This window comes from Acanthopagrus latus, chromosome 15 (assembly GCF_904848185.1).
Source record: "Acanthopagrus latus isolate v.2019 chromosome 15, fAcaLat1.1, whole genome shotgun sequence".
In the NCBI taxonomy this organism is placed as follows: domain Eukaryota; kingdom Metazoa; phylum Chordata; class Actinopteri; order Spariformes; family Sparidae; genus Acanthopagrus; species Acanthopagrus latus.
The window spans coordinates 17,841,099-17,863,987 of record NC_051053.1 but is presented as its reverse complement, the minus strand read 5'-3'; the positions used below and the strand labels follow the sequence as shown (position 1 = coordinate 17,863,987).

Below are 22,889 nucleotides of genomic sequence, written 5' to 3'. Positions count from 1 at the left end.
AGAAATCAACATGCAGTCACGGCACTCTCAATGTCGCAGAGAAGGAAGAGCAAAGCAAGCAAGTCTGAGACTTTTATGTCATTTTTTTGTCCGGAAAGGATTAACACGGGGCAGAACATGAGACGGAAAGTAGAGTGATAAAAACTAAATGTGGAAAAAATGACACAAGACGTTTTCATATCTGACTTAAGCTTTACATGTTTAGCAGGGGCAAGTTTTCAAACCTTATAATGGGGCAGTGATGGTGTTAAAGAGGGGATTTGTAAAATGAGTAAAAAATGTGTTAAGACCTAATGTGTTAAGCTTGAGTTTCTGGAAGTAATAAACTGTTCAGTATAACAGGTCCATTATTTTTTCAGTGTTATTAAGGAATGCCAAATAAACAACTTCATAGTACTATCAATAAATATCTGCTGCTTGTAACTCTGAATAGTCAACACTCATGGACAGATTATGAAACAACAGGCTCTCTTTTTTTGAGCTTTTTTACAGCCATTTGTGGTTGTTTTGAGTCGTCGTGATCATTTTGCGATGCTTTGTGGTTGTTTCGCATCTCTTCATATTCATGTCTAGTTCCTCTGTAGTCGTTAGTGGGTCTTTGTAGTCAGTGTGTACCTTTTTATGGTCGTTTTGCATCTCTTTGTGGTTGTGTTGTGTCTCTTTGTGGTCGCGCTGTGTCTCTTTGTGGTTGTCGGCGTCTCTTTATGGTGGTTTTGTATCACTTTGTGGTCGTTTTGTGTCTCTTCATATACGTTTTAAGTCCCTCTTGTAATCCCTATGTGTCTCTTTGCAGTAAGTCCATATTTGTTGATGTTCTTTTTGCATCACTCTGTGGTCGTTGTGTATCTCTGTGTGGCCTCTTCACATCCCTTTCTTGTTACTCCGCATGACACTGCAGTTCTTTCAAGTCATTTGGATGTAGTCATATTGTGTGTCTTTCTAGTCAGTGTGTGTCTCTTTGTGGTTATTTCTCTCTTTGGTTGGTTTGCATCTTTTTGCGGTCACGTCGACTCTGTAGTTGTTTTGCGTCTCTTTGCCGTCAACTCTTTGTAGTTATTCTACATCTGTGGTCATTTTGTGTCTCTCTTTGGTCAATCTGCATCATTTTGTGGTCGTTTTTGAGTCTCTGTTTTGCATCTCATGAAGTTATAAGTCATGGCTGTTGTTGGTGTTTTGCATCATTTATGGTCGTTTTGAGTCTCTGTAGTTGTTTTGCATATCTTTGAGGTCATTCGGCGTGTCTCTATGAATGTTTGTGTGTTTTTGTAGTTGCTCAGTTGTCTTCTTTCAAGAAACGTTTGCAGTTACATTCAGAGGCTGTGTCTGTGCCCAGTAATCCATCCCTGATACCAATAAGTAACCTATCACTTTACGACTCAAGTATTGGGGGCCAATCAGATTCCAGGAGTTCTGGCTTTACCTATTGTTGCTGTTGTCTATTAATATGTCTGGTCCGCTGTTTACAGCCAGTAACTTTATGATTTCTGTTCACGGATTTTAAGGATGGATCTGTACAAAAGATGGTTCTTCTGTTGGGTTTACGCACTGAAACGAATCACCTATCATTCCCGTTTATATTAAGCGTGCGATAACAAATGTAACAAATGTCAACAATCTTCAGTCACTGAATAGACAGTAATCCATCGTCTCATTGGAGGAAGGTTGAAAATGAAACTGTCAGGCTGAAGAGTTAATTCACTACTATTAAAACATGTGATTACACAGACGACAGAGGAGCTGCAGTGAGAGTTGAGGAATGATGAAAGCCAGGAACACACTTGGTCTGCGATGCACTCCTGTTGACACAACTGTGCAAACATTCAAGCTGGGCTCACACACATACTCAGATGAATTTGGTTATCGATCGCGTTACAACAAACTTCTGTTGCTGCTGCTCTGATTTGCTGTTGTCATTTGAATAACCTTACAGGGAGCAACATTCAACAGTTATGAAACGTATTTGTTCAAGAAGATAAAATCCAACACATGTAACACTCACAACAACACGGTATGTTCAATGCTGCTAACAGAGACTTTCATTTGAAACAGATAAACTTCCATTGCATTCTGGGGGATTCAGGAAAAAACTCTCAGGTCTTCAACAAACTGTTTCATAGTACTTTTCTGACACTTAATGATGGTGACACGTATTTCAAAGAAAAATAAATGACATTCCTGTTACCATTCCAGCCTGGCTGTAGCACACACTCATTGAATCTGATGTGATTTTATGATCAATTGGTGCCGATCAAAACAACATACAGCATGGCAGAGAATTTGTTAGAATATCATTTATACCACACAAAACAAGCCAGAAAACAAAAACTTTGCACAAATCTTTTTCGGTCAACATTCACACTGCTTTTTAAGACATAATGTTTGATGTTGTGTTGGGCCGGACACGGTAAATCAAAACCCAGTCTGGGCTATGGCAAAATCTATTGCTTTGGAAACTCGGATGCTTCCATAGAAAGCTCAGGGAAGTGGACAGGACGTTACTCTCTAACACAGGCAAGGTGGTTAACCAGATGTACATTTGCCAGACCAACTAGTTAGTCTCTATCCTTGAAGTCTTTCCTCTTGTAAAACCTGAAAAATACTTTCAAAATACAGCCTTTGCCCAGACTCTTGAAGCTATCGATCCAATTAACAAAAAAAGAGCTAACAGAATTCTTCTGTGTATATGTTTTTGGGGTTTTTTTTTTGCGATTACTTATTGGTATTTAGAGCTACACTTATTCAGATTTGAGGTGAACAACGTGAACATTTGAATTGTTGAGAGATTTTTGGTTTACGTGAATGTAGATAAAACCCTGAACAATGCTGAAAATCGAGCATTAGCTACATCTAGCAGTATATTCAAATTCATAAGCCTTACCTTCAAGACTCTGCAAGAAGTCTGACACTGTTTGAAGACACTTTCTATAAAGGTTCAATTGCACCACTTTTTGAATATGATGTATTCTGGTGTACCAAAATGTAATGAGCTCGTTAGTGCCCCCTGAGGCCAGATAGTAACAAACCACAATCGAATTCAGGTGCCCAAAATAAACTTGGACAAGCAATAAAGAAATAAAATATATAAACGATATTGTAAGTGTTTTTCGAAACAGCATGATTTGGTTCTACAAAAAAATAAAAATAATGAGAATTAACAGTTCTGTTTAGCAAACGTACTTTTCTGGTTAAGCTCGTCATCTCCCAGAAATGACCAGGTCAGGGCTGTTCCACATGAGAACTGATATGTTTTAATGCATCTAAATAGTTCAAAGTATAAATGTATCTAATCTCACCACTGTTTGACTCACCGCTGTGAGCTAAACAGTCAGTGACAAAACCCTCTTTTACTCTGCATGATTCAGTGTTTGGTTGTAGTCCAGAAACCTCTCTCTGAGAGTGTTTAATGACCTGGCAGGCACGAGGAGACTTGGCCCGGTCTGAATCACTGCACTAATAAATGGATAACACGACCTTGTCAACAAAACAATACTTGCCAGCTACATTCAGTCTGGCCGCTAATGTTGAATCCAGACACTGAAACAAAGAACGGTGGAAGGCGGTCCTGTTAGATCAAACTGCTTTCTGTCGGAGTAAGGCTGGTGAACGCAACACCTAGATGACGAGTAAACAGGACAACTGGAAACGACAAAGTTTAATGGTTTCAGTGACTTACATGATTCATCTTGTTCATTGTCTTGCATCTTTGAGTTTTACACTGCAAACTGACAGTTTAGTAACAAGTACTCAAATCTAATTAAAGTATGGATAAGTGAAGTAATCTGCTCCTGCTTTTCCTTTTCAATGTGCAAAATCTTTTGTTTTATGTTGTTTGTGAGTGTTGTTTAATGTTGAATAAAACCACAACGAGGACGGAAATTAAACCCATTAATGCTTTTGCTCTTACTTTGGCCTTTGATTTTTTTTTTTTTTTTTTTTTAAACTTTGGCTGAAGTTGTTACAGAAGCATGCTGGCTTTTCTGTACAGAGGAAGGTTGGTATCAGTTACATGAAGGTTGGTTCAGTATCATCTTACTAAAACCAATGGGGGAGGAGTTTTTTTTTTTTTAATCAATACAAAGGGTCAAATCTGTCTGGGCAGGTTCGGTTTACACATTAACAATAATGTCTTTGTCTTTGTGTATCAATTGCTGTTTAATAAGTGGTATAGTAGTCATGAAATACATGGATGAAACATTAGTTTTGCAATTTTCCAACAAACATAGATTTTTAAAACTACTGGAAAGAAACGTGTTCTTATTATTTATCTAACGGCAGAATGGGTACTTTTAAGGGGATAACAATCCGGATCACAGGGTTTAGAAATTTACCCAGGTATTGAAATATGACACAAAACAAAATGGACACTTTATCTTCAGTGTATACAAACACAGCAATAAACTGCATTCAGACAGGATTAATTTCTCCTTGGACTTATTTACATTCCCAAATACTATGTATTAGAAAGGAAAGCTCTCCTTGGAGTATTAATCCTGTCCAAACAGGTCTTAAATTGTAGCAGTCTGAAAAAAACAGTATGTCCTGGCATTTGATTATCTTTCATGTGGATACCTACGTCATCTGACACTCAACACAATTCATTTCTGTGGGAAAAAATGCTGGCATACAGCTGGCTCTTGAATTACAACTCAGATACATGTAATTCATGGTAACAAAACATGAAACAGCACAGTAGTTAAAGAATGTGATTAAAATGATGGATAAAAATGAACAATTTGGCCCAGTTGGTTCCCACACAGGTCACGAGTCTATTGCGTGCTTGATCAGGACCTGACAGGAGTGCAAGATGAATGTTCCCTGCCTGAAACCTTCAGGAGAAAAAGGATTGGGGAAAATGTTGTGAAGTGGACCCGCGTATTTTAACAACCCTGGGTCTGCAGAGTTGATCAACCAAATAACTTGCAATCTCTGTACAAAAACAAACAAACTTAAAAGAGGCTAAAAAAGTAAACAGAAAACTGTACAAGGCACTTTTGAATTTCCACAGGCATAATTTTCCACTGAGGCAGATTTAGATGATATGAGCGCCTCTGGGCTGGAAAGGAGTGCAAAATCCCGGCTCTTTGGTGGTATTGTAAAAGATCAGAGACCGCAAAGGAAAAACAGAGGTGAAAAAACAAAAATTCTAATGTTTTAGAGTTCCTTAAAGGTGTTAACAAATCATCTCCAGAGTCAAAAGTCTCCTTCCTCGATAGGTGGAAGAGAGGAAGTTGAGTAAAAATTAGGTCCTCATACACAAAAAGGAGTTTCAAGGTTGGATAGATCCGACACATTATCAAAGAAAAATGCTACGTCTGCTGGGTTTCTCCAAAGACTAAACCTGAGAGTGGTCCTGGCTGTCCGTGCTGCCTTGCAAGTAGATTATCCGTCCGATCAGGAGGAGCAGGAGGCCCACGCAGAGCAGCATGGCGGGCTCCTGGTGGATGTGCGGCAGCTGGTTCGGATTGATCACAACCCGCCTTTGTCCGCCAGCCACCCCCTGGAACAGAGAGGAGGGAGAGACAAAGATATGTTTCAGTTTCAATGAGAAATATGTTGCAAATATACAGCATGGTGGCACCAAAATTAGAGATGTTCCGATACCATTTTTCCTTCCCAATATCAATTTCAATACCTGGGCTTTGGGTATCGGTCGATACTGAGTACTGATCCGATACCAATGCGCGTTAACAGCTGTATATACTACTAACCCTGTATGGACGTGCTATGATTGCTATCATTGCAGTATAGCCTGGCTCAGGTAAAACCTCACAGAGACTGATAGAACCGTTTAAACTGTAGCAACAGCAACTTTTATAAATCTTGGAATAAATAATTCCCTTATAACTTACTCACGGAATCTGTTTGCTTGCAGCACCGCACTTTGAAAGGCAAATCTTGACGGCAATACTGTGTCCACCCAGTGTGCAGACTCAGCAAAGTCACAGGTCTTTCAGCCTACATGAAATGTGCTCCCTCACCGTCTCATAAAGTTTGGGGAGAGCAGTTTCGTAGTGCTGTTTTGTGTGATGTGTCTTCAAGCGCTTTATAAGGTTGCTGGTGTAGAAATTGGCAACACTCGTGCCATCCCTCAAAATCGCAGCCTTGCACACTAGATGTTGTTGTTTTACTGGTGGGGTTATCCAGAAGAGAATGATGCCAAATAGTTGAACTTTTGCTAGCTCCATCTGGACTCCTCTTGGACATTCTACCTCCTCTTGTTTGATACTTTGTTTTAGCTTTTGTGTTTTCTACTTTGTGTTTTTGTCATTTCACACTTCCTGGATTTTGGGATTATATGTTGTTTTATTATTTTTTATTTCATTATTTCAGCTTTTTATCAAAAGCCTGTTTGTAGTTTCCAATCCTGCTTCCCTCCTTGGTGTTCTGCATTTGGGTCTTATTCATGTGCAGATGATGCATTCTCATTGGCTTCTGCATCTCATGCTCTCATTTCACTCTCATTTGCGAGTGTGCTGTGAGAATATATACATCAACTGTTAAACACCCTGCAGTCCCTTGATGATTTAAAATCAAAGAGAGACACACACATACTGTGTGTTTGCATCCACAGGAAGCAGGTAAGTACAGTTCTCTACATCCTGCCACACATCTCTTTACTCTGGCTGTCTCCAGGTGTGATTTCTTTACATCAATGTGTGTATAAATGCATATGAGCAATATGTGTTGATGTTTAAATTCGTCTGAAGGCTTCTGGTCTTATAACTTAACATACAAATGCATACGTTTTTTAAGGCTCTCATTCAGTGCTGTATGTCAAAAGCAACTGAGGCCAAGATATCTTGATATATACTCTTACTGCTTTCACAAATGAATCCTGCATTTCCAATTAGTCATAAGACTGACTCAAGATGATGACTTCATCAGGGCAATTATCAGACTTTAAAACTCATCGTCCAAAGCCATAAAAGACATACAACAGATATACAACTGTAGTATACTCTTCATTATGGTTAAACACCACCAGTACCAACAGGCAACAAGAGCTGAGTATGCAGAAAGTCGAATCAGGTCATGCTGAGTCTGGCTGGATTGTCCAGTCCTCAGGCATTTATTCTACTGAACATTACATCACCTACAAGAGGAGGACTAAATCAATAAGTGAGCTCATCTCTAGTTTCAATTAGGACCCTAATTGTTTCTTTAAATTGTAGCCTCAACTGTCTTTACTGTCTCTCGATTCTAAAAGACTTCTGCAGTCATTCTGACACACTTGGCAGGCTGTTAAGAGAAACAGGTGTTTCTTTTCTTTTCTGCTCTCCATCCCTGCAATCAAAATCCCTGTGCATTGGCCTCTGGCCAGTGATCCAGCAGCGGCAACTTTACACCAATAACAGATCAGCTAGATGAATATAAGAGAAAGTGTATTTCCCCTTGGCTGGATGCAGACCGGGGAACTTGGGTCAGAGAACAGCCCTCTCCAGACACTACATGGTTCCTCTGGCTGAGTAAGGGTGTAAAAGTGGATGGTGACCTCCAGAAAAACAGAAAACAGTTTCTAGTGGCCATTGGTAGAAGGCTGTGGTTGTACTATGCAGCTCTCATGTAGAAAATCTTGTAGATGTTTGAATGTAAAGCAAAGTTGTGCTTTAAAAAATATCCTCAGCTACTATTGCTAAAGTAAATAAAGGTCTAGAGAAAAAACCTTACACTCTAACTGAGGTGTTTACAAGAATAACTAAGGAATTTACAAGAGCAGATTCAAGAATCAGTTTTTCCGCTGGAAGACAGATGTCCTGTTTTGGCACGAGAATTTAAATACAGCCCAGCCGGATGTACTGTACAATACCATCCAGACATAGACCGGCACAGAATGAGCCCTTGGCCCTGGGGCGATACTGTTCTCTGAAAAACAGGATCTTTATGGACGAGAGCAAGAGAGGAATATCAAAGCTGTGTGGTTTGATTCGAAAAGTGAGCCAAAAACCACAGAAACCCATAATGCCAGAGGAGGAAACAGGTGAGAGGAAGAGAAGTTAACCCTATGATTCATCAGTGTGTTTCAAATTCTGCTTCTGAGCTGCTAGAGTACTGATTTGAACCAGGCTTGACCTTGGGGTTCCTGTATAAAACCAATCTGACAAGCCTGATTGAATCATGGAGATTAATAGACAAAGAAATCCATTGCAGAAGAGGCACCCACAAAAACAGACCACAAGACCCAATATGTCTTCTGGGTGTGCATCATCAAGAAGGCCGGTCTGGCCAGTGATAAGCTGGTACAGGTAACTGAGAGGCCGGTGGTGGGAAATGAGGACCTGGTGTCATGTGTCTAACCTAGCAACCCACCGGATCAAGTACTGGATCAGATTGCCATTGACTTTTATTGGCTGGTAAACAGCATGCCTTGGCTAGCTATGTTAACTACCAACTACTATGGTTTTCTTTGTGTTTATTTTATCGGCAATTTGGAGTCAAATACGCCACATTACTGCCACCAAGTGTTGTTAAATTTGCTACTGACATTCATGTTGCTCAGGAATTGTAATAATTAACTATGGTTAATGATGAATATTTGGTGCTAATTTGCAATCGAGACCTAAAATGGTTAACATGGTGACCACTGTACCTGCAAAAGCTCAGGATGTCAGCATTGTGCCTGCTATACGTAACGTCTCCTTACAGAGATGCTGGTGTTGCTGTTAACTGTTTTAAATGTTGGTGGGAAGTTTAAATTAAATCCAACATTAAAGAAGAAAAATTGACTGCTTATAAATCGTTGAGGAGACACCAGTGAAGGAAGCAGACCAAGAGATGTCATCAAGGAACTGTTGTGTTTGGCAGTGAAGTGAAGTGCAAACTCTCTCCAAACACTGATTTTTTGGGGGATTTGGTTTCATCTCCACAACCGAAACTTCTGCTATTATCATAAATCAAGATTAGCGTGGGTGCAAAAACTAAAGTGCACACCATTTAGTTCAGCCTCCCCTTTCATCTGGAGCTCCAAAGTTTGTCGTTTGACATCACAGATTCAAGTTCTGTCTCTGTTAAAGGTAGAAAGTTAAGATGGATTTTGAAGGGCAATTTGTGTAAAAGCAGTAAAGATTGCGATCTTCGTTCTCTGATTTATTACACCATTTCTTGCCCTTATGTAATTATACATTTCTGTTGTGAAAACTTTAGAGTTAGTGTTATTAATATCAATTTGCTTGCTGCAGCGTTTATAATGTTGCACATTAGAGACTATTCTCTCCTCAAAACTGCTCTGGAAGTCAGACTCAAGCTTTGTGGTTTTTCAGTTGGCAGAGTTTCGGAGCGCTTTCCTCACCTCACGAACCGCGCCATGATTTAACTGTCAAGATGGTCAACAGTTTGCAAAGTGGGGGAAGAGACCACGTTGGAAGATTTATGAATCTCAAGACAAAGAGCAAATTTACTGAAAGCTTGTTTCACTAGAACATGTTTAATTTGTTGATCTATTTATGTATACATACCTTATACTCAAGAAAAACAAGGAAAGAGGGGTTCATTTCATACATATCAGTTTCAACATCCTTCCCGAAATCCTCCCACTTTATTGTAAATCCAGCTGTGTAATCGTGGTAGGCACTTATTATATTTTACAGCTCATGAAAGTGCAGAAAAACCTCGGAATGACAACACATAACAGGAGGATGTGATGAACCTGGGAGGAGCCAAGTCTTCATTTATGTGGTTAAACACAACTCAGGCACTGACATCTGACCAACATCTGTACACAATGTGTCTCAAATCACCTCTGGAATGGTTAATGACTACTTCAGTGCACCTGGCTCCATTTACACCTGGATTCACTTAGATTAATCATCATCAGATGGTTGTCTGATAACAGAAGGTGCATGCTCAGGGTAACTTCAAATGATTTAAAGGAGAGTTAGAGTTCTTCAAACACACTTATTTGCTTTCTTACTGACTGATCAATGAGAAGATCGATCGATCAATTGATCACTCTCAAAACTGTGTGTACAGTATGAAAACAGAGTGGCTTACTACTCAGTTAAAGAGAGGGTACAGAGTTATCTACTTTAATCATTTGTTGAAGGAGATATCAGAGCTTGGTGTCTGTGTGTTGTGTGTGTGTTTGTGTTTGTGCGCGCGCGCGCGTGTGTGTGTGTGTGTGTGTGTTTGTTGGGTGATTGGTTGTATTTCAGTCAAGAACAGGGAGTTGGATTTCCACTGCAATCACAAGCAGATGTGCTCCTCAGCTGGAAAACTCCATCTGAAGGACAGACCTGAAGCCAAAACCAGTTTCACTAACCAACACTCTTCATATTCAACATTACCAGGATTACAGAAAAGGAAATACACACACACGCACACAGACACACATGGGTAATCCTCTAATAGTCACCTCATTTAAACTCTTACCTCAAATAACCCCTTCCATCATTCATCACAGAAAACCTGTTGCCACAAATCGTTTTCGCGCTGTCACTGCAAATCTGCTGGCTTCTAACGACGACTTCAACTGGCGCATGCGCACACTCACACGCACCTGCCCACACACACACACACACACACACAAAGAAAGGCACCACCATGTGCAGTACATCCACAGCACAAGAGAAAAACCATGCAGGCAGATGGCCAATCAGCTTACAAGATAATCAGTCAACCAGAAAATCCACCAGTCGGAGAGTAAATCAATGCAACAATGAAACAACCGCACTGTCATTCAGCCAATCAAACAAACAAGATGCTGATTACGATGGCATGTTTATCAAAATTAGTCCAGACTGAGTTTGGTTTAAAAGCTTTTCCAATATCCAGTGTTTTATCTTTTATGTTTTACCTTTTCCACATTGTTATGGGCCGCTGTGACTCAGTAGGTACAGTGGATCGTGCAATAATAGGAAGGCCACTAGTTCAGTACCGTTTAGTTAAATTGAGACATAATATAAAGCTGGTCAAATATTGTTAGGAAGTGTCAACGTCTGAGATTTGCATCCATGCACTATAGTAGTAAATCATGTCAAAATGTAAATAAAAAAAGACAAGAAGACTTGCCGTTCAATGTTATGAATTACCCGTCTAAGGTTTAAAGTGTCTGCAGGTTCATTTCTATAAGATTTTGTTTTCACCCTGTTTGTTTTCTGGGTTGGTTCACAGGAAAAATTACAGAATGGATTTCCACAAATTTTGGATGGGGGGGATGAGTGTGGGCTCAGAATAGATAACAGTAATGAGGTGGAACAGTAGAATGAATGCATGGATCTCAGTGGAAAACAACCCAGCGTGTTTAGGTAGTTTAATACTATGAGTGAGTACAATTTGATTTGGCTCTTGGATCTGATGAGCTTAAATTCTTGTTAAGGACCATGGGGCCTTGGTGGAGGTGAGCAGGGTCGTTCCAGTTACATGACTCTGCCCCTCTTTCATCTGATATTTTTTTTGGTTGTGTTTAGAAACTATTGACTTTTAAACATCTCATCTTGCTCCTCTTCCTGTCCCTGTCTCTGTCTTTTCACAGTGGAAACATTGAGTCAGTCCGTTCCAAAAAGCTCATGTGATTTTGTTTGGTCACCACAACTTACTATGCTGCATCTCAAAATAGCTCTCTAAACAAGGCTACACTTACAAGAACACACACACACACACACACACACACACACACACACACACACTTACAATGTAAGCTGTTATATTGTTTCACTATCCTTCTCACTCTTACCTCTCTCTGCTTCTAAGTGCCACTTTGCAAACCTCCCCGAACACTATAATTTGAAGGTTTTACCTCTTAAAATGTTTTGGGTTTTTTTTGTTTTTTTCAGGGAATTTCTTGTTGTAGGAGCGTGCATAACAAGTTTAATCACAGAAGTTCGCAGTTTCTCTCACGTTTTGTACATGCAAACATCAGTCTGTACATCATTCTTTACATACAAACCCACACAACACATCATCACCCGCAGACAGAAGGAGCTTACATGACGTTGTGGTTTTTAATCTGACTAACGACCTTCATCACATCACCTCTACTATAACTCTCCCCCCCCGCAAGCTTTTCTCTGCTCTGTGTCCAACAGCTGTTACAGTATGTCCATTCCCTTCTGAAAGGCTGTGTTGGAATTTGTGCAATATGAAAACATCAGAAACTCAAGCACTGAACAGCTATCAGACTACAAACAGGGCTTCAACAAATCAGTGTTTAGTCCTGCATTGCACTGAGAGAAACAGCGAAGCACTCTTAATGGATAAATGAGGGTTTAAAAATACTGTCTTTCTCCCGCTCTTTGTCTTTCATGCACATTTGGACACACATAAACAAAAACACAAGCAGCCAGTCAGTGACACCCGGCTGGTCCACAGTGTTCCTCTGAGTTATTTCTGTCTTCAGGACAAAGGGTTTTACCTCTTACTGAAAGATGACAGAGTGTGTGCTGGAGTTTGTTTGAGTGTGTGTGTGTGTGTGTTTGTGTGTGTGTTTTGGCAGGATAATTAGACCTTGTGCTTTGCTCCCTGAGAGTTTTTTAACCACAGGGCTGAGCCATAATGAATCTACACTGTCACGGAGCCTAGACTGACACACCACACTCACATACACACACACACCAGACACCGAACTGAGCACGTTTACAGATGTTTGAAAACAAACGCACACATTGTGTAAATGTTTAACTGGCACACATAATCACGCACACATTGTGTAAATGTTTAACTGGATGAGTTTGTGCGGGGGGGAGGGGGGTGGTTGGGTGAGAGAGGCTGGATTAAATGAGGACAAAAGAGAGCGAGCCAGCGACAGACAGGAAGAAGACTATCAAAACACAAACAATTACTGGTCATTATATTGGTGATTTCACAGCCCTATGCATGTTTTCCTGGCAAATAGTCACCTCAATATGGTTTTTATGTAAAAGTATTTTTAAGAAGCGGGAACTTCTCAGACAGGACGGAAAGAAAACACCTGTGTGTTTGTGTGCGAATGAATTATCAGATGATGTGAGTCATTTTAAAGCCTGTGCAGTCAGGAGTGATGCAGCTCAGCCTCTTGGTCGACGCCTTCAGGCAATGAAACTGAACAGAGCTCTTCTGTCAACAGTGGAAACATGCTGGCAGTTCAGTATTTAACAGTAATGACAAGTTGGCATGTTGGAACTTTATCACCAAAAATTATTAATTTGATTTTACATTTTTCCCATCTGTCTTGCTGAGCTTATATGATAATGAAAATGACGTCCATTAAGTTGTTGAGAACTTGCCGATATTTCTTGTTATGCAGACGATTCTCAAGCATCACTTCTGTGATAAGTAAATCTAAATGTGAAAGCAGGAATGTCATTATTTTTGCATCAAGTATTTGATAACAACATTTGACCAGATGTTGGCACTACACTAGAATGCAAGCTAAGGGAAAAGTAACGTTATTACAATTCTTCCTGTGGGGAGCATGAATATAAAATTTACTAGCGATCCATCCAATTGTCTTCAATATAATATACCTACAAATGTCAACCTTATGGCGATGCTAGAAGAAAAGTCAAAGGGATTTATCCTCTGGGGGCCATGAATGTCTTTACCAATGTTATGGTAATCCCCCCAATAATTGTCAATATAGTTGACTTAAACTAACAAATGTTAATCTCGCGGAGTGTAAAAAGTATTCTCTTTGAACTGGTCACAACTAGTAGTATGCAAGCAAATGGTTGGAATGGACATAACTTCAATTTAAGTGGTGACAGGTCAAAAAGGTTAGAAGGGTTTGCAGTCAGACTAGGTGCCCGCATCACACCAAAGTCATGCCTGTCTAGCCCAGAGCTAGTTATGTTTCATACTGATTCACCTATCCTGCTGGGCCTGTTTGATGACAGTTTGAAGTTCACAACAGTGTTAAGAAATTCCACCAAGTTCTACTCACATCCTTCAGTTCTTCAATTCAAGTTGGAAGATGTAATCCCTTCAGTGTGTCTGGGTTTGATCAAGGTTTCCTGTTGGGTCACCTTTCAAGGCAAAGTGGTCTCAGATGAGAGACCAGACATGATGTCTCACACAATCATTAGTGAGAAAAGCTCAGAGTGCTGCCAGCAATACACTATGACATAACAGATATCTGCATATGAAAGCAGATAAATAGAAAACACTAATAAAAGGGCAAATTGTTGTCAGACAACAGCCGATGGGTTCCAAGATTGAATTCTGGTCAATGCGTTCCTCTTCTTTGTGCTTCTCCACATGTTTACCCACATGCAACCAAAGTCCACTCAAATGAGAGTGGTCAATACTATTATGAATTTAAATGGACTACAGACAGAAATCTTTTCCCTTAGCTTCAGATTCTACATTCATATGCAGACTTCTGTTTAAAGCGATTAACACTGGGGAATCAACACTATATTGTTACTGTGATATGAGACTGACAATTTGGATATTCTCAAATCCAAGCATTTATAAAATGCTTTTGAAGAGATTTAAAAAATATCAAGATAAATACTGTGTATCATGACATAATCTAAAGATGTTGTGATATTATTTAAAGGCCATATCCCCCAGCCCTACTAGAAAGTGGTGGTCTCAGCTAAATGGTTAGTTGTGGTGGGAGCCCTGTAGTTTGGCCATGCACTGCATGAAGTTTTCCATTAGAGTGATGCAATCCCTCACTAGCTTCCGGTAAGCGAATGTCCAAGTGTTCTGGCCTTATTTCAACCATAAGTTCATTTTTGAGTAATCATGGAAATATTGTGATTACGATAGTTCAGTTATTAATTTATCATCTAATTTCATCATCTCTAACTAAAAGTTTGTTGCTGCATAAAAAAAATGACAATAATAATCTTTTCTTTTTTTCTTTGTGATATGATGAGTAAGTATCTGATTCAAATCTGGAAAACCTGAAAAACATCCTATGCTACTGTGGTTATGAAATCATGCGTAACCCTGCACTTGTCCACAGCAACACCAACACCTGGCAAGAGAACAGGGAACAAGCGTCCATGTTCCTCTTTTGAACAAACACACACTCTTGGACTGTTCTTTACCGGAGTTCACAGAAGGTTTGCCACTAAGACGCATACAAAGAGACCCTGTCTTTCTGGTCGTGTGATTAAGTGTTGAGTCACAACCTCAACTCATCACGTTCTAACATATTTCTCGAACCTCCCTTTTGTTTTTCTCTGCTGCTTGAGTCACAGCTGTGAAGGCCAAACCAGCCTTGCACTGCATGACTCCTGGCACTCACTTCATCCCCGCTTGTGGGATTTTTTATATATGGAATGAATTTGAGTCTTCCTGACGTCGGTGACTGCCGTCAGCCGTTAAACTCCTGATTTTCCCAGACTCCTGGGAATAACTTGGTAAAATGCTCAGGCACAAAGTTGACAGTATATCTGATCATCCAGAAGCCAAATGAATGCAGAGATTGATTAAAACCAAAACCTGAAAGATGGATGAGTAACCCAGCTCTGTTAATGATGGGTTTGAGAGCAATGTGATGACTGCTGGAACCACAAGTGCACACAAATAACATCCCTTGAGGGGCTTTTAGGATACATACGCGTACGTAATTGGAGGAAGATACAGAAAGAAGAGGGCAGAAAGGGCTAAATGTCTTCCTGTTTGATGCTCATTAGCACCCAGTAGGTTAAACACAGTGGGAGAGGAACATTTCAGACTAATCAGACTGCTTAGCTGAAGAGTTTAAGATTCATAGCTGTTAAGCTTTTGACACTGAGGGAGCTTTTTAAGCTCTTCACTGGGATGTAACAGTCCTGTCATGCCTGTTCTCGACTTTTACTTGTTAATCCCTCTTCTCTGATGAGATTAAAGTGAATTCAAACCAGCTCTGTTTTTCTTCCTCTTCCCATCTGGCTTCCTAGTCAGCTCTTTGATAGAGGAGTAAATAAACCTGATGATGCAATATGCAGAAATGTTGCCAAGGAAGCAGAAGCCAAGAGGAAATAAACTCTTATTGCAACTCTACAACACTGACTGACCATTGGGTAAACTGCACCAGTCAGAGGGCATATAGTCCCTGCAACAAAGTGGTTATCTCTTCGTGAGGCAATAGTCAGGCTACTGTTACTGTAATTTCATTTCATAATCACAGGTTACTTATCCATCTTTCAAATCATTCATCAAGAATTCATACAAATCTGCATATAAATTGTTTTTGGTGTTTCTCACAGGTCAGCACATACCAACATTTTGGGTTGAAGGCTAGGTCCACACAGGTCTACAACAGTAAAAACCACAGATGTTGGTATTTGACAACCATGACATGAGACTCATAAATGAACCATCTCTCCTCAGCTTCATTACTCCAACATTGGAGTTTAAAATGTTACTGTAGCTGTGTCTCAGTTAGGGAGATACATTCTTTGAAGGCATGACCTTCCTAGACCAAGAAGCCTTGTTAAATGAGACGCTCTACTGAGAATATTCTTCATAACTCACCAGCTTACCCCAGCCATACCCTTGCATCACCAACTAGGTTGCTAGGTTGCCTAGCAACCTTGATAGTATTGGGGTCCCCTGTTTTTTTTTGTTGTAATTGTATTGTTAGCCATTCAAATGACTTTAAAGTGTTTTTAGCTGCTAATTCGCTCCTTGTAGTAGTACCATCTATACACACTTACATCTAACATTTACAACTTATCTTTATTAACGACTCTGATGTAAAAATGTTCATCCTTTAGTAAAGTTTGGTTTAAACTGCAGACCTTAATAACGTATTGTTCTCATCTGCCTGGGATAAACAACATTCACTAACATCTGTGTCAGTCTGCCTGCCAAGAAATAATCCACTTCACTGGTGCTACTAAGGCTGAGCAAATAAGCTCTGCTTTTATAATGTGAGCAGTCAATGGGCTTCTCTGGGTCTCACCACATTTAAACATCCTAAGTTGTACCACTAAGTTTTGTTTTTGTTTCTTTCCCACTGCTGGAAACTGGCTGAAGACGTTGCAGAGGAAAAGGGAGCTGCAAAGAGAGCCCCCCCCAACAAGTCCATCTTCTGCTCCTCCACTTGATGTTTTTTTGAGTCATATGGCTGTTTTCTTGTGTTTTTGGGGGGGTTATTTAACTGCAGTGGTTACTGTGGCATCTGGATTTTCTGCAGCTTCAGGCAGTCTGCTTTGTTATTTTCTGATCAAGAGTCATTTTGATTTTCTCACCCCGAGCATAGTGGAAATAACCAGCTGGTCACAGGCTCCCTCAGATCACCCACGGCGGCATTTTAGGGGCATGTTTGTCCCAACACCGCTCTGCCTTATTTCTTGATCTATTGAGCATGCTGCTAATTTTTCAACAACACTGTGCTTTACTTTCACACACTTGTTGTTTTGACTTGATTCTGGGTTTTTGTTTTGATTTCTTGTGGTAAACACTTATTGATCAACTGTGGATCTAACATTTTAATGGACCGTGTTGGATGGGATCTTAAAGCACTGAACAAAAAGTGATTTTACATATTTGTCTAGTCATTTAATGGATGGGACAAGTTGACATAAACCTTAAAAAAAACACGAAAATTTAAGATAACTTACCCCAGTAATAAAAAAAAGTCCACAAAAGTATGTTGAATTCTGTAGTGGTCATTTACATCTGTTAGTTAACCACAGTCTTCTTCTCAAAGCCAATCAGGCGACCTACCGCAGCTGCTGAGCATTCAACACTTTGCTGAACTTTGAGCTCCACAAATAGGGTTGCTGGCTGTTCCTCTCTATAACCAGATCCCTTCTTCCACACACATACACATGCAAAAAAAGTGTCTGTGATCACTGACCCTTAGAAGAAGCTGTCTATTGAAGTCGTCTCCAATGCGTCGGAGCTCTCGTCCAATTGCCTCTGCCTGCATGTCCCCTGCTGCGTTTTGTGGCCGCGTGCTAGAGGGGCTGGGAGAGTGTCCTGAAAAAGAGAGGATAAAAAAATGCCACATTTGCTATAGCAATACAGTTTTGCAATGATTAAAAGGTTTACAAGCTCTTCCACCATGAGAAAATGTTGAAGTCATAATATTCTGATGATGCTTAATTGACGTGAAGCACAAAATGTAGTCTAACAAGTATGCAGCTTTATGTATGGTTTGGGGTTTAAGCATGAAAACATTGTAAAACTTCCGTACCAATTTATTTGAAATTTTACTAGTAACATTAACAGAAAGCGGAGATGGACTCTGTGGATATATTTACGGCATTGTATACAGCAGTGGTTGTTAAATTGGGTTGTCAAATATACTTGGACATGCCCAAGTAAAGTATATGTGTGGGAAACACTGTTATGCATTGAATAGGTAACATGTATGAGAAGATAGTCTAGGGTTTAAGATGTCATGTGGGTGTTTCATATGCTTGCTGAAACAAGACTGAGTGCCAAGTACAATAAAAGGGCATCTTCCCATTATGTTACCATAGTCTGAACTAATTTTCACATCTCGAAGCAAGACGTTAAAATAATAAACATGTTAAGATCCAAAAGGACACAGAAAAAGTATTAGTGATGGGACACACACACACACACACACACACACAATTTTTCCCTGATTATGCTACAATGTGAGCACCAAATCCGTGTTGAAATCAACAGGGGGGGAGCGTTAGTGACATGTTAGCTGTCCAGTGGTGTGTTTTGGCTAAACTATGGTGCTAATAGCTAACAGCTACCAGCTACCAGAGACAATAGAGCTAACAACGAAACACACTACAGGACTGAAAGTTTCTGTTCAGAGTCACAAGAAACTGCAGTTTAGATAAATAAATGTATTATGTAGCAGTATTAAATTTAGTACATCAGAGTACAGTTTGGAGTACTTTGAATGCAAATACTTTCAGATAACAACAACAGATGACAAAAAAATACAGTTTAAAGCTCAATTAAGAACCTGCAAACTCGACTTGATTCATCCTTTGAGTTCCATTCTTATAACAAACAGCGAGGACATGCATGTAATGTGCATGTCCAGCTTTCACAACATCATCAATGACATGAATGCAGCATTAATGGTCAGTTACAAAACAGCATGTTCAGATTACCAGTAAAATCCTTCCTGCAGTAACAGTTTGAGGAAATCAAATAACAAACAGACAAAACAAAAAAAATAAAGCAGACAAGCGGAGTGTGATTCAGTGAGTGGGTGTCTCACAGCATCACACTTTTTTAGTTTTGACCCAGTTGAGTTTATTTGATGTTATAATAGATGCATGCACACAATGTTGTGCTACAAAACACAGGTGAGATGAAAAGTGTTAGCATTCATTATTCATTATTAGTATTCATGCAGGTGAGGGAAAAAAACAAGAGACACACAGGCATCCGTATACTTTTATGTTTACTCTGACAAACTATTGTTGTGCAGATAGATACCACAAAATCAAGAGGATTTCCATGTGAAATAACATCATCAAATGTGTGTGTGCCTCACTGGCATCATAACAAACATATAGAAGAATACCACTCCGCCAGCTGACCGGGTGAGTGAACGTGTGCGTATGCATATTTGTATTTTCATGGTTAATGTGTTATATTTTCAGTCTGAACTACAGTATGACTATGAAAGGCTCTGACCTCTTACTGATCTCCACTTATGACTCATGAACACTGTTATGAAACTCAGACTTAATATTTCTCACATCCTCCAATATTGAAGAGACCAACACAGTTCACTGAGCCAACAAGAGTGTTTACGGTGGAAAATATGGGATCGACAGCGCTAATGACTGCAGAAAACTATGTGTTGGATGTTTCATGGACTGTTTTCTCTATCACATCTCCCAGAGTGCAAGAGTTGATTTCCTTAAGTTATAAAGTCTGAATGAATATACAGAGATCTCCCAACTAAACGAACACAAAGGAGCTCAGATGAGTCAGTCATTGAACGCTGAGGTAATTTTGTATCCCAACAGGCAAACCAGTACTGGAATTTTTTTAAGGCTTGATATAAACACAATGTACACATAGAACCATGGTACAGATCCTTAGATTTTTAAAAGAATCTCAAGTGATATTCAGCGGTATAAATAAGTCATTTTGTTGACAAAGCTAGAGTTAAAAATACAACCCAGTACTGTTATGATTTCACTGGATATCCAACTTGGTCGGACGCATTATAAATAACTCCATATGTATCAACAATTTTCTCACTGATGGTTTCATTTGTTTAGGTAGGTCACGTGGTGGCATCAGTATTATGTAGAGACAACTGGTTAAAAGTTCATTGTAGTATGTTTAAGGGCCAACATATCTATTTATCTGCAATGAGCTAATTTTGTCAGATATATTGTTCTAGCTCTACTTTTTAATGTAATTCAGCTCTGTGGCACCCATCACACTGTTTTAACATCCTGTCTAACCGTTCAGAAGACATAAATATTCAGATACAGTCTTGGTTTAAACCAGAATACATAAGGAATTATTCCTACTTAGCTTTGTACAGAATATTCATTTAGATTTCTGTCAGAGGTTTATGTGTTAGATTGACGCCTTTGGCAATATCTATCATTGTGCAAACAGCCCCAGGGTTGTTGATAATGAAACTGCGTGAGTATAAATCAAGCTAAGCCCAAAACACTTTAAAGTTGACTGTTCCACTCTGGCTGAGCCTGAAGAAATACCACTGCAGGTGCGATCTTCCTGCCGCAGCAGGAGGAAGCGTTGTTATAGGATAGCTCTAATCACGCTGTCAGGGAGCGACAACAACAAGATGATAAACTGATCCTCCTTAAGCTCCGTAGCTCTATCTCGCTCTCTAACACACTATCATCCAGCCTTCTTGATAACTGAGACTTTTTCTGCCTCGAGGACAATGTGTGATATTTTGTATGAGTGTGTGTTTATCTGTACTATCTGATGGACATAGCAGACAGAATGAGAAGTGAAGAGTTTTCTGTCTGCAGCTTACAAAAGACCAACAGGCCTATTTTGACTGCTACACACACACGCACACACACGCGCACACACACTGAGGCCTGTTTTGATTGGTGTACTTAATGAATGACACATACATAGGCACGCTGCTCTGTTTTGACTAGTATCTTATCTGTCTGGTTGCAGTCAAAGAGAATAAGGAGACACAAGGCAATCAGTGAGGCTAATCAGATCTATTATAGAAAGCAGAGTCATACGTCCAGAGGTTACAATACACTGAGGCAAACAGATGTTTTATTCCAGTATCCGGAGATTATACTTTTTCACTTACAATGCACCTCTATTTTTTGTTAAAAAAATATACAAATCCAGATAGATACTGGTTGGCTGGAGTTTGTTTGCTGGGGTTATCATCCACTGTGAGGGGATGTTCTCATTTTCTTGTGTTTTTGTTGTGCCAAATCTCAGCCTCACGGCACAGTTTACTTTGTTTCCAAGCAACAGGATAGATAGGCAAATTTAGCCGACAGCGTTAGAGCAAACATAGCATGTCTTGTTCTGTTTTTACATCTAAATAAACAACAGGAAAAAAAAATATGAAAGCGGCGATGACAACTTGGGAGTCTATTTTAGACACCAAAGTTGGCAAATAAGCTGAACATGTGAGACTGAACTATTAGGGATTATATAAATGAAGACAACTGCATTTTTCATTCTGAGATAATGGTGCAGTCATTAAACAATATTTGACTTTAGCATGATATTGACCTTTGGAACCTGTCTATATCATGAAGTTATCTAAACTCAAAAAGGTGGATGCGTGGACTGACATCGCTTACTTTCTAAGTGAAACTCGATTTTCAAACTTAAAATCTTCATTTCAAGCTAACGCTGACTCAAGTGACATCACTTGAGTTTATTTATAAGATATCATATCACTCCCTTTGGAGCCAAAGAAGACTTTATCCAACTTGTTTCACCTAAACAGTCGTTCTCCCCATGACCAGTAAACAGACAGTGTATCGTTGCATCTATCCTGTTGCTTGAAAACAAACTTAGCTGTGACCGCTACTAGCACAACATGCCAACATCTCAGAGTTGCTCTGTGGGTAATGGAGGTGGAATGAGGAAGCATGTGATGAGTCCAACCATGATGTACAAGTGCAATGATACAGTTTCATGTTTCAGATTCAACTGTATATGCTACACATCTTTTTCAAAAGTTTAAAGATTTTGTTATATATTTTTTGTTGTTACATTAAGTTAGACTTATTTTACTTAATATTGGTTAAGTGTGGCAGTAATGTTGCCCTGACTGGTTACTGCATCATCCCATATACTGTGATGGTATACTCACACACACACACACACACACACACACACACACACACACACACACAGAGCCTTGGGTATGGTTAGTGCAGCCAGAAGTCAAGACCCTCCTTCCTTCCTGTAAATCTGACTCAGCAGGATTCCATGAAAACAGTGAATCCGGGACATCAATCAGCTTCAGCAGGTCTAAAAAGCTGAGACGCTTGAGTCAAAATCATTCACAAAGTGAGTGATGCCAAGCACAGAAAAAACAAGAAATACAACTTTCATAACACAATATCATGCCATTATGTGTCTGAGTCCAAGAGACTTACAGATATTTTCATACCAAGATTAATATGTTGGATTATTTGAATGCCACTTGTTACTGTTGATGTTAAATCATAAATATTTTGGACAATGTTGCACTTGTTTTATGGTAGTTACGGTAATGTCCAGCCTATCCACATCTTTTTTCAGTCCTATCAAATATACACATATTGGACATAACTTTTGTCCAATTGCGTTCAAATGTGTTCGGTGGGATTTTGGGAGAGTTTGACCCATTCAGAGGCAAGTGGTTATTACTCAACAGGAAGAAGAGAACTACTACAATGGAATGAAAACATGGGAGTCAGCAGGAATTGGTTTGGCAGCTAAAGAGTCACGTTAGTGTGTTTTGGATCTGCATGTTTCAGCCTGAAATTGTTGGATTTCCCTCGGAGGGCCAATGGAGCGAGATGTGCTGCCTATTAGTCAATAAATCACAATGTAAAAACAAGGCGAGC

The 22,889-nt window shown here is 39.6% G+C and overlaps 1 protein-coding gene across 12 annotated transcripts in view; it reads right to left on the bottom strand.

Annotated features, from left to right (window-relative positions):
* Window positions 1–936: 936 nt before the first annotated feature.
* Window positions 937–22,889, bottom strand: part of bcl2l11 (BCL2 like 11) — a 48,175-nt gene continuing 26,222 nt past the window's right edge. For all 12 annotated transcript variants that reach the window (XM_037123788.1, XM_037123787.1, XM_037123790.1 and 9 more), the window contains 2 exons: window positions 17,714–17,835; window positions 937–5,497 (listed from right to left, as the gene is read on the bottom strand). In XM_037123788.1, coding sequence (XP_036979683.1) covers window positions 5,333–5,497; window positions 17,714–17,835 — 287 coding nt within the window. In that variant the 3' untranslated portion in view covers window positions 937–5,332. The remainder of the gene's footprint in view (window positions 5,498–17,713; window positions 17,836–22,889) is intronic.